General features: G+C 38.3%; 2 protein-coding genes across 4 annotated transcripts in view; one reads left to right on the plus strand and one right to left on the minus strand.

The window, feature by feature from the left end:
• The window catches only part of RpL4 (ribosomal protein L4), a 234087-nt gene that overhangs the window by 14041 nt on the left and 206903 nt on the right, over positions 1-13143 (plus strand). The gene's annotated exons all lie outside the window — the stretch shown is intronic.
• LOC145329848 (uncharacterized) overlaps positions 1-13143 on the minus strand; it is a 26077-nt gene continuing 12934 nt past the window's right edge. The window contains exons 8-17 of the mRNA XM_080174282.1: positions 4469-4583; positions 4029-4155; positions 3695-3771; positions 3230-3289; positions 2611-2718; positions 2371-2412; positions 1847-1903; positions 1291-1305; positions 1055-1104; positions 1-873 (exon numbers count right to left, since the gene is read on the minus strand). Coding sequence (XP_080030408.1) covers positions 782-873; positions 1055-1104; positions 1291-1305; positions 1847-1903; positions 2371-2412; positions 2611-2718; positions 3230-3289; positions 3695-3771; positions 4029-4155; positions 4469-4583 — 743 coding nt within the window. The 3' untranslated portion in view covers positions 1-781. The remainder of the gene's footprint in view (positions 874-1054; positions 1105-1290; positions 1306-1846; positions 1904-2370; positions 2413-2610; positions 2719-3229; positions 3290-3694; positions 3772-4028; positions 4156-4468; positions 4584-13143) is intronic.

The following is a 13143-nucleotide window of genomic DNA, read 5'->3' on the forward strand; positions in this document are numbered from 1 at the left end:
TTCACGAAAAGATTATCTTTTTTATTGAGAAAACAAGACAATTTTAATCACATTTAAGAGTCATAAGGTAGATTAAATGCCAATAGATATAAGAAAAGCATTGCTCGGCAGCTTTCCCTTTTTTGGATTTGTTTGAGAAATGAGGGATTATAGTTTAGGAAATACTGTGATAATATCTGGTAACTGTCCAGAGGCTTTACCCAGGTCTACAACAACCTAAAAACAATAATTTGTGATTAAGTTCAATTTTTGAAAATTTTGGATACCTGCCTGTGTTTTTCTATGTCTGCCTTTATAAAGTCTAATCTACATTTATCTATATTTTTTCTATATATATATTTCAGAAAGATTCTTACATTTTTAACGGGTTTTCCATATTCTAAGTTAGCTAAAGACATTTTGAACCAGTGGCATGCAGAGAGATATACCAAAAAGTTCGCTAATCGCAACCCTCTTGGCTCTATGAGAGGGGTGTATCAGGGAGACCCTTGTCAAGGGGTGTTGAGTAGGTGTATCCATCCTCCTTAATTTAGCCATGGTTGAGGATATACCTCTCTACACCCAAATTCTGCTCGCCTATGTTCTTTGGCATCATTAAATCAAGTTCATGAAAATTCAAACTTTTTCCAATTTATAAATCTAACTTTCCGTATGCATAGACCTACCTACATACTAAGCCAATTATATAAACAACTGACTACCTAAATCTACTTATCTACCTACCTTTTTTCTTACCTAACCAACAACCTATTTACCAACTACCTACGTACCATCTATCTACCTAACTACCCACTTTTATAGTTCCTGAGAAAAGCGTGTTAGTTTGTGTAGCTCCTGTTTGTCTGATCCAGTTGTCAATATAGATATCTTGAACCTTTGTAATTAAATTATAACTATTGATAAAAATGTTATAAACATTATAATTGAAAAAAAAACTATTTAAAATGCAAAGACTATCCTGTGTATAAAGAAAAGCTAAGCTGTTCAAGGGATAATAAGCAATACATAGGCATCCAACTTCTGTAATTCATATGATAATTTAAAGTTATAATTTCCTGATAGGTAAACTCCAATCTGGTTCCCCCCCATTTGGGAATTGGTACACTAAAAAATTTTAATCTAGTGCTTATCTTTTATGCTGTAGAACTTGCCTCAAACATTACATAAATCATTAATATATATTTATCCCAAAACTATAAAATAAGATTATAAGGACTGCTGTTCTTACAATTACTAGAGAATTTTTTGAAAGATCAATTTAATCAAGATAAGCACAAGAGTAATGCTTTCCTGTTTGATACTGTATCCTATATAATATAATGTTTATTTAAAATAACTTTAGATTAAGTTGAATTAATAAAAAATAGTAAAATTAATATTTAACATCTTGTGATTTCCAGAATTGGTCAAATTTTGTTATTGCTTATTTGAAGGAAATATTTGCATCAGCGTTTAGAGCTTAAACTTTTCAATAGACTTTAATAGAAAAAAAAAATTATTTTGAGAAAATATTTAGGATTTGCATTAATTTTAACTCAATATTTTTATTGGAATTTAATTAAAAGAAGTATTTCTTTGTAGACTAAATTATCATTAATTACTCTTCCACTCATATTTTTCTCATAGGCGAATAATCAGGGCTCGGCATCCGCGCATCTGCCGCATGTAATCTTCAGAGTAATCAACCTTGTACAGTTTTAAAATTCTGCTAGAAATCAAAATCTTACTCAAATGCGACAATCCCTCTTGTTTCAAAGTTTCAAAGCACTCAAACGGGTTAAAATTTGAGTCTTAAACGCAGCTGACGCACGGCTGCCTAGCCCTGCTAATATTGAAATAAACATCTTCCTGGATTGATCTCAACATTTCATCCAGGTTATGGAACCCTGACACTGTTGGAACACTAAAAAAAAATATATAGAAACAGAATTTATAGGTGGATTTGTTTATAGATATATTTATTAAATTTACAAGTATTTAAATATAAAGTTTTTTTTCCATTACATATTGTACGGACATGTACAAACCTAAGCTTATAATAAACAAGTCTATAAATATAAATTATTTTGCAAGGTAGTTGCTGCCTATCATATGTTTGTAAAGTTAGGTCTAATAGCCAATGAAAACTATAAATAGAAAGTTGTGTCTTAAACACACAGGGTATCAAGTAAGGTGAAACTCCACAAAAACCAATCCTAAGACCATTGGAAGTCTTTGCATGAAAATGAGGCATGCCTTGTTGAACAAGGCATTCTCCTACACTCCTATAATTAATGTTACATTTCAAACAAAGCAGCAAAAGCACTAATTTAATTTTTAAGACTGTAGTATGATCCGTTGAAAAAAAGATTAAATAAATATATAGTTTACCTATTGCTTGGATGATTAGACAGAATAGCGCCTGGTCCATGTCTAGGATACAAAATCATAAATTCAGATTTTTTTTGATTTTTCCAAAGCTTTTGACAAAAGAACTATAGATCTCTTGTAGTATTTATTGCAAATAAAAAAAGCAATCTTGTAAGTCAACTTCTTAATTGATTTCACCTTTTTTTTATTTTCATTTGTTAGTTAATTAAGGGTAAATTTTTTCTAATTTATGTAAATTTCCTTGAAAGTGCATGGGTTTTAAGATCATTGTTTGTTAGGAGACCATATATCTGTTCAACATTTAGCTGTTTCCCTTGGTTTGCTGCGTCCTTGAAATAGGCATTCAACCTAGACATATTAAGTCATGGAAGTTTTAAAACTAGATGGTTGTTACCTCAGAGTACCTAGCGAGCAACGTAATTAACAATAGAAAGAAAATATATGAAAACATGACACATGCAAATGTAGCTATGATTAAGAATGGCTGCGCTTCTACTAATAAATTTATTCTCTTGAAAATTATCCTTTTTTAGGTTAACCCTGATTTGAATTATTATATATATATTGAATTAGTGATTCCTTTCCTAAAAATACATACAGGGAAGGAATCTGCTATTATTGTACTTAACCCACCCTAATTCTGTAAATATTGTCGTAGTTATGTTATTGAACTCTTCCCAAAAAATTTATAAGGTGAAGTAGCTTTTATTATCATTGCATTTGACCCAACCTAATTGTGTATATATTAGTATTGTTAAACTTTGTGACAATAAATTTGTAAATAGAAATCTCTGTTGTTGTTGGGTTAAAAAGGCACATGCTATAGATGACTTTTATCTTCATGTTAAAAAGAACTTACTTATCAATGTAGTCGTTTATCATTTTTGTTGTGAAGGCTTCGGTCATTTGTTTTCCCAAACTAGTTTTTTCATTCAAACAATATCTTTTCATTAACAGAGGCGTGCAGAGGGTGGGTGGATACACTCTACTATTTGTCCACTCCCCTAAACACCACATTGACAATTGTCTACAACTTACTAAAACAGCCAAGTGTGGTGTCAAGTTAAAAAAGTCACACCCTCCTTAAATTTAAGGGGTATGTGAAAACTTCAACTGATGATGATTTATATATTAATGAAGCCTTGGAAGCAGGATAAAGAAAACAAAGGGGTGGTTTTACCCTCCCCCAAAATAGTTATAAACCACCAATGGACATATGAGAGGCTTTATTGTAAAGGAGAACCATATCAGTTCAGCAGTTAGCAAGATCCTTATTGACAGACAGCACGACAAGCATGATGTAAATACTATTTTGTATGACTTCCTGTATCCACTCCAACATCCCAGAGCCAGGCTGATCACAACAGATATAGGATTCACTTTTCCTGTCAAAACTAGATCCTGAAATAAAAAAAAAAAATTTCTCCGCTAGTACCAAGAATCACAGCAGCGCGACGTTTTTTTAATATTTTTTTGTGATTTCTCTTGGTAGGTTGGTGTTGCCCTCACCCAAAATAGCTATAAACCTTCCCAGGACCTATAAGAAGCTACTCTGTAAAGGAAAACCATATCGGTTCAGCGGTAAGCGAGATCCTTCTGTACAAACAGACACACAGACAAACAAACATCCTGTTATTTTATTATAATAATAGAGTTACCTTAATGACATCAGAGGTGCCCTGACCCACGGAGTAAACAGCTGCGGTGGCCAGAGCCATGTATTTGTTTACCATGGAGGTAGCCACACTTACAGAATTTGCTAATGTACCATCCAGAAATACAGCTCTTAAATATACAAATATATAAGTCCTCTGAGGGCACTTTAGGTGGGGGGAAGGGGGGAGTCGATCCCAAAACTTTCAATTTTGGTTTTTAAAAAAAAATAATTCAATGGGAGGGGGGGGGGGGGTTAGGTTATTTTTTTTTAGGAGCAATATCTCTCGAGTGGTTGGTGGTACCTTCCCTAAAAAAAAAATTATAAACCAGAACCCGTTAGAAATTTCGCTGGAAAGGAGAACCATATTGGTCCATTCGGTAGCAATATTCTTTGGTACAAACAGACATACAAATATCTTGTTACTTTCCTCTAGGGATATACCTTGCTGCGAGACAGCCGACACCATAACCTGCGCCAAATGCAGCAGGAAAAACAATGAGAGAGGTGACACCACTAAGCACAAACTCCTGGGCCCAACTTTTCCATTTAAAATTTCCTGCACACAAAATATATACTTACGGACAGTCTGTTCAAAACGGTAGGCTCTTTTCGTTAATTTAGACATGATAGAATTTTACTATAGATTACAAACATTGCATATATACAGAAAATCTGTACATCCATTTAGAACTTGCTGACTTTTAACTTATTGACAAATTCTTTTGGTATGATTATATAGGTTAGTTATAGCATTCATAAAAAATTTGTAAAGATGTTTCTTAGGACATGTTTCGGTACAACGGCATTTGGCTGGCCGTTTACCAGATCTTTACGTACAGACGTACGAAACCTGCTACTTCCCACAAGAATCAAAACCAGCATAGTTACTAATACAATTTATTGTATGAAAACGGTCATGCTGAAATAGAAAATAACAAAATTAATAATCAAATATTAAAATGTTAAATACATGATAAAGTAAATCTTGTAAAAGAGAATAAATCTTTTTCTTATTAGGAACAATCGTCTTTTTTAATAAAATAAATATTCATTATAAGAGGTTGCGTGACTTCTAAATTATATTTTAAAATGTATAAGAAGGCTAGGGTTATTTTTTGCTTAAAATTAATCAAAATTAAATGCGAGTTTGAAATTCATAAACAAAATCATTATAGACTACGATTAAAATATTCTGATACAAAAATAAATTAATTACTTGGTCTAATTTAAGTAAAAATGAAAGATTAATTTGCCGTCTTAAAAAATCACTCCATTCCATTAAAAATGCTTAAAGAAAGAATTCTTACCAAAGTTTTTGTTCCTGTAAAGCCGGGAAGCACTCAAAGGTATTTTTCAGTACGGACAACACCACAATTCTGACTATACATGTTTTTTTATCACACAGATATTCTGCACATTTTGAAAGATAGATTAAAGATGGCCACGCTAGCTTTGTTTTGGTCTAAGCGCAAGCATTGTTTTGATTGCCGCGTCCAATTATGAACTTTCAATTTGAATCTCGGCGCTTTCCAAACTGCCATTAATGATAAGGAAAACAAAAGGATGAAGGTTCGAGTTCACAAACGCATCACACTATTATACTTCCAATACACACCCGCCTGAAAGTGGGGAATCGAACATTACACCATTCAAATTTTCAACTTTGTGTGCAGACAATGTCCACAAAAGTCACAATTCAAAACCACATAAATTACAAGAGTTTTAAATTTGGCCTTTTGGCCTCAAATTTGCTAGTAATATTATTCACGAATACTCGTACTAACACAAAATGACACAATTCCACAAAAATGTAGGAATAAAGGAATAGGATATAAAACATTCTTAATTTGAAAGCTTACACATTCACTACTCACTCATAACACTTAATCTCATGACCTCACAATTTTTCGAAATAAACAAATAGTTATTTGAATTTGTTAGACCATGTAATGCAATACATAATAATAACTTAAAATAAGTACCCAAACTTTAATTAGGTACCTAATCATTAATAATGATAATAATAATATTCTTAATATTAGAATAACCTTAATGCTAAACATAATCTGCATTAATCATCAAATAATTCGGTGCTTGCTTACATGTGAAGACCGGAGCACCGAAAACCCCCCCCCCCGCTTAGTTTTGACAAAAATCAAAAATAAGGGGGGGGTAGTTTTTAACTCCCCGCTTAGTTTTGACAAAAATCAAAAATAAGGGGGGGGGGTAGTTTTTAACCCCCCCCTTAATTTTGAAGAAAATCAAAAATAAGGGGGGGGTAGTTTTTTCACTGTACAACACGCCAGAAAGTTGAGTGAGGTAAATCAAGTAAATCCAGTATACCAGAGGGGAAACCTTATTACAGGGATATTCATGTTTTGGGACATAATTTCCTTATTTATTGACTGATTTTAGTAAAAGGTTTTAATTTTGCGCAAAAATTTTCTTGATTTACCTCACTCAACTTTCTGGCGTGTTGCACAGTGAAAAAACTACCCCCCCCTTATTTTTGATTTTCTTCAAAATTAAGGGGGGGGGTTAAGTCTTTGCCTTGCTGAGCTTTTTTCCTCCTTGCCGTTTTCCAGACATTAAAAAACTACCCCCCCCTTATTTTTGATTTTTGTCAAAACTAAGCGGGGGGGGGGGGGGTTTTCGGTGCTCCAGTCTACCACATGTAAGCAAGTACCAATAATTCATTCAAATCTTTTTAATAAAAGAAGAATAATTACTAAAAAAATTCTTTTCAAACAAATCTTTTTTGTTAAAGAAAAGTGAAAATGCATACGTAAAATCTTTCTTCGATCAAATCTTTATGTAAAAGATAGACAAGAAAATAATCCTTAAATCTAGATAAACAGAATAATCAAATAAAGTAGAATTATCCTTAATCTAAACATATCATCAAAATAAAATATCCTTATATCTAAGAACATATAAAGAACTGTATTAATTCATCAATAAAACATCAAAATGAAAGTAAAATTGCATTTTTGCATATGCGAATTTTAAATTAAGCTCAAAGTAAAAGAAAAGTCTCAAAAAGTGTTTATTTGGCAATTTCTCTTTGGCTGAATAGATAATAAGCTTTTCCGTGTACTTATTTATACAGTCTTTTAAAATTAAGAGCAATTGGGGCCTCAGTTCAACCTGAACCTCGAAAGCTTGCAGATCAAACCGACGCACTACAATTATAATAATGCCACGTGCGACGAGTCCTGTTTATGGTTATGTTTTGTTTCTTTTTTGTGTAACCGTGAACAGGATTCCTGGCGCGGGGCTCAATTCACGAACATTTCTGAAAAAGATAGAATGAAAAATGTTCCAAAGTTAAAATCTTCAAATAAAGAAGGAATCAAAGAAACTACGAAAGAATCTTTTTAAAATTATCAGATATTTCTTAAGCTTTAGTTTTGCTGTTATGCAAGGTCTTCGGCCGAGGAAACAGAGCTGGAAGGCTTTGTATAGCAGTTTCATTAGGCTATACTCATCGAAATAAAATCAAACAAATCAAAGTAAATCTGCTGTGTTCATAAAATTACTGCTTTTTTGTTTTTAGGCAATCTTCAGAACGAAATAAAATATAATAATCTTAATATATAGTTAATATTAAATTATTTTGTAATGCATGTAATATAAAAAGATATTTTTAAAATGATCAAATGTGTTTCATTTCTTATTCTTATCTATATATATCATATTTCATGTTTGTTAAACAAGGAACGACAATAATGCTTCGCATCCAAATTTAAAAAATACGTACCTAAGATTTTTTACGCGAAAAAATCCCAGGTCCCGATCAAATAAGTCCGTAAAGAAAACTTATGTATTCGAATAAAAATTTTAGTTTTATGCGTTGGAAATAAAAATTTGAGCTCATTTATAATTCTAAACGAAATTGTATGGAAATTTGCGTCAATTATAAATTTAAAAAAATACGAAATTGTTGAAAGTTAAAAAAAATACGCGATAAGAACGATACTAATAAAAATACTTAATCGTCTTGGGAAATATCTTGGGGTAGGTTTACTTTCAACAATCGTCTTGCAGAAATCTCGTTATCCGTGGCTTCAACATCATCGGACAATTTGAAACGGGCAACAACTGTACGGCCACCGCCACATACGTCTTGAACTCTGCCGAGGCGATACTTCTTAACCAAGTTGGTGCACCCGTCAACAAGAACGACATCTCCAATGCTCAGCGGAACTTGATTGCGTCTCCACTTTACCGTGCACAATAGCTCAGGCAGCAGCTGCTGCTTGTAGACTTCATGGAACTGTCTAGTCAGCTCCTCCAGATGGCTTAAACGGCGTGTAATTCTATCTCTGGAACCGGTCTCGAACGAGCAAATCCCGTCGTTAGCTCTGCCACCCAACAAATCAGCAGGAGAAATGATTCTCCATGTGTTAACATCATTCCCTTGTGTAGCATAACTCAAGGGTTTAGAGTTTAAAACTCTAGCAGTTTCAGCAGTCAGCAGCAACAACTCATTGTGATTGACAACAGCTCCACACAACTTCTTATTGAGGACACGCTTGACCATGGCGACCTGGCGCTCAACACTTCCAACATACGAATGAGCGCCAGTCGGTACAAGGTGCCACTCAAAACTCACATCAGACTTCTTCATAACTTCATCAAGTATTCTTTTCGAGCCAAGAAAATTGGTGCCGTGATCTGGGCATATTGTAGAATGCTTGAAGCTTCCTGAGGCCAATAATGACAGCCTCAGTACTGTAATCCAGCAGAACATCAATAAACACTGCTTGTGTAAAACGACAACAAGCAATTAACAGCCATACCTTGTACTTGGCTGGATTCTTCCTGGTGCGGACTCCAGGCCTTGTAACTTCCATCGGGCCTGCAAGGTCAAAACATGGAAGAATGGAACTGAAGATTCTAACCTGTCGGGCAGGACGTCTGCCATAGTTGGGGCTGAACGACGTGCATACTCTAGACCGGCATGGCCAAGTTCATCGTGGGCCTGCTGCAGGAACAGTCTGGCCAAGTTATTGTGACGATCAATCAAAATAAGGCCAGGGGAATCCTTGAACAGCTTCTTCTTTCCCTCGGCTGCTGCCTCCAAGGCCTCGTCCCCACGGGACCTCATCTTGAGGACTCTGAATTTACGAACAGGATAATAGCCATTATTACCAACGATAGGCCAGTACACCTCAGTCTCGTGATAATAGGGTTGAAGACTATCAAATTTACCTCCAGCCTCCATAATCATCTCCTTCTCCTGGTTGTATGATGCCAGGAATAAATCACACACCACATCTAGGTAGGTAATTGAAAAAGTGTGGTTGCCATAAAACTTGGAATCAACTAGCGGCTCTTGTCCAGCCGGAACCGAAACTCCCGTCGGCTCTTGTCCAGCTGGAACTGCAACACTGATCGGCTCTTGTCCAGCCGGAACCAAAACTCCCGTCGGCTCTTGTCCGGCTGGAACCGAATCATTCATCGGCTCTTGCCTGGCCGGAACTCGTTTCTTAACAAGCAACAACTTGAAACAGTTGGCAGCTCTGATCACCGCCTGCATAGTTTTACGTGCCTGCCTGTAGGTACGTCTTGCTAAAGTTCTCCAGAAATCAGTATCTACTACCTGGACGGCCATACACTTCAATCGGACCATGCGCTGATTCATCTCAGCCTCTGGGATGGGGTGATTTACTTCACCCGCCGTCTTTACAGGCCACTGGTCCTGCTCCAGGCGTAGCCATTCAGGCCCATCCTGATACCTGGATCCTGGTGAAACATCTTGAATGGTACAGGCACCTCTGGTGGCAAGATCTGCAATGTTCTGATCTGTAGGAAGCCAGCGCCAATCCTCTGGGCTGGTCAGCTGTTGGATCTCACTCACACGATGACTGTTAAATATGTTTAACATCACTGATTCAGACACGATTTGCGACATGGCGCAAGTGCTGTCGCTAAAAAACATCTTGCCTGCTACTGCAAAGGGCAGGGCTCGGACAATTGCGTCCGCCAATCTTGCCATTAATAAACATGACAACAACTCAAGTCTTGGAATAGACTCAATCTTAACAGGAGCCACACGACTCTTGCCACTGCATAAAATCACTTCGAAGCCTCTGGCCAAACTGTCAACAAAGTCATCTCTCAGCTTGGCAGGAACATGCTCATCCCATGATACGCCACTAATGCAAACCTCCCGAAGTATAAGCTTGGACTTCAGGAGTAATGGGCACATGAGGCCAAGAGGATCATACAATTGCTGTACGACTCGCCAAATCTCTCTCTTCGTTACACATTCTGGCATGGCTCTCCATAAATCTAACAGATCAAGGTCCTCCAGCAATTTTCGGCCCTTTATCTTGGCGCCATGATTCACCCGAGCAGGTAAAGTAAGAACATCTTCTCTGGGGGCCCATTGAATGCCCAGTACCTTAACAGGATCAATATCATCTCCAGAATAAATAACTGATTTAAAGCTGAAGTTGCCAGGTTCAATCATTTCCTTCAACTCTTCGACCATTTTGACGGCTTCTGGCTTGCTATTATGGCCGCCAGTATGGTCATCAATGTAGGTACACTGCTCCAGCTTGATAGCTGGAGCATCCTGATGCAGTACAAACTTGGAACCGGTAGGTTGTTGCTCACTTCTCCACAGGTCCTGCTTTGCAACTACCTCTGCTCCCTTTACGTATTCAGATCCATAAACATCATGAACATCTTGGCGGCTGCGCCCTCCAAAAATCTGTGCTGTAAGTCTCAGGGCTGTGACAGCGAAATTGCCTGCCAATTTCTCCCCGAAGTTAACTTTTTTGGTCAAGTAAACTTCGGGGTTGGCATGTTCATCCTCTGCAAACCACACTCTCTTCAGCTGCGAATCTTCATATGTGGCCGCCAAAGAATTGTAAAATTTACAGACATCACAAACACAGGCACACTTGTAACTTCTGAACCGAATAAGATTGTGAAACAAAGTGTAGGTAGGTTGTGGGCCGTCCATCATAATATGATTTAAACTTGTTCCATTGCAGGTCAAGCTAGAGTTTGCGCAGATTCTCAAGGGGGTAGAAATGCTATCCTTGAAGGCCGTCACTAATGAATTAAAATAAACTGGACCTTCATATGCTAAGTCTTGTGGCGTGGCTTTGACGTACACCCTCGGGACACCGCCTCCTTGAACACCTTACAGAATACGTCATATTCGCCGTTTTTTATCATGCGCCGGCGATCACGAAGCGCAATATTATACACCTGCCGCGAATTGTTCGGCAGCGTATGTGTTGGCAGCCGGTATGGATAAGCTGCCGTCCACTCATTCTTCACAAGATCCAATGTTAAACCTTCTTTTATCAGATCCTGTTTTTGCTGATCAACGGCTGACTTGCCTGACGCAAGTGCCAGGCAGTGCCTGCAGCCCGTGCATCCAGTGCACAGCCGCGGCGGCTGCACGCCTAACGCCTCCGACGATAGGAAGTCCATCGCTGCAACTTCCAACTTAGTAACTTTACAAACAACTGGCTTACTAACAGGCTTTCCATCGGCAGAAACAACAAGGAAACCTGTGCCAAAAATGCTGCGGTATAATCTTGACTCGCCGATGAGTTTATCCGCCGCTGGAAACGTCGTGGGCGTGACATGTCCTAAGAGAATATCAAGTGGTCCATTGACCAATGAAAAATCCTGTGGCCTCATATCAAACAGAGCAGCTGCGGCGACTGGGTCCATGCTGCGCAGCCCATCTGTATGTCCAATTGTGTGAACAACAGCTGCTTCCATAACATGCTTGTTCTTGTTACGGTCAACCAGGCAGAGTTTAACTGTTGGGCATAACTGAACTTTGCCATCAGCCATTGAAATAGTAGCTACACGTCCAGTAGAGGGCAACTGCAACTTCTTGGCAATAGACTGTGTAACCATGGTGAGGTTGGCACCTGTGTCCCACATCCCGGACACAGGCACCTTCCTCTTGTAGACATCCAGCGCGTCCAGCTTCTGGAGCATCAACATGTAATTATTCTCACCCAAAAATGGCGCTTCATAAACAGCTGAAACCTGGGCGACGGACTCATGGAGGAGGGAGTTATGTTTCTGTCCACAATTGTTGATCCTGCAGCCTCCAAGCTTCTCAGCACGTGGACACTCTGAGGTGCGGTGCCCCTTGTTAAGACATAAGAGGCACCCACCGATTTTCATCACAAACTCTTTCCGTTCTGGAACAGACATGGTTGTAAACTTCGAACATTTAAACAAAAAATGATCTCCACTGCAGCTGTCTGACAGACAGGACTGCTTCTTCTTGAACTTGCTAGGTGTACCAGGTTTACCTACGGCGGCCGCAGCTGCGGCAGGATTACCTTTCTTCTTGGACGGCGTGTCCAAGCCGTGGCTGCTGCGCATCAATAATGCGCCACGCTGCTGCTCTAGTATATCCAGCAGCTTAGGCACATCGGGAACGTCCATGCTCCCGAGTGCAAGGTCGAGTTTATCCTGAAACTCTTTTGGCAGTTTCTTAGATAACATCTCCAACAATAAAACTGTGAGCCATTGGCTTGTAGAAACTGCGTCCTTACCATCAGCCTTGGTCATCTGCTCGAGCTGGTTGATGGCACCTGAGAACACGGCGAGAGCGCTGACAATCTGGCCGCTCTCGGACAATTTACCTTTCTTGTCCCAGTTGTTGAATATACACAACATCTGTCTGGTTCTAGATTTGAACAGTTGGTCCAAATACGTCCATTGCGCTGCATGCGTGGCAATCTGTTGCAACTGCAGCCTCAACGGTTTATCCTTCATTACTCGTTCACAACTTAACACCATCTGCAGGTAGCTGGGCTCATATCCAGTAGTAAGCTTCTGGAAATTCTCCTTAAATTGCGCATAAGAAGATTCTTGCCCATCGAAGCTGGGAAGGAGTTTCTCGTCTAGGCGTGGCATGTACCCATGAGGCGAGAACATCGGACTGGCAGCAAACGATTGAGCGCCAAATGACGGCAGCATAGGATCTACCGAGGCACCCGAGACTGGCGTAACAGGCTCTTGCTTAGCCTTTGCCAGCGTCTCCATCAGTTTAGTCATATCACTGATAATTTTAGTTGGTAGAGGTATGTAATCACCTTTAATAACTTTCACTATCTGCATAC

This window comes from Acartia tonsa, chromosome 10 (genome assembly GCF_053477335.1).
Source record: "Acartia tonsa isolate MP-2025a chromosome 10, ASM5347733v1, whole genome shotgun sequence".
Classification (NCBI taxonomy): Eukaryota; Metazoa; Arthropoda; class Copepoda; order Calanoida; family Acartiidae; genus Acartia; species Acartia tonsa.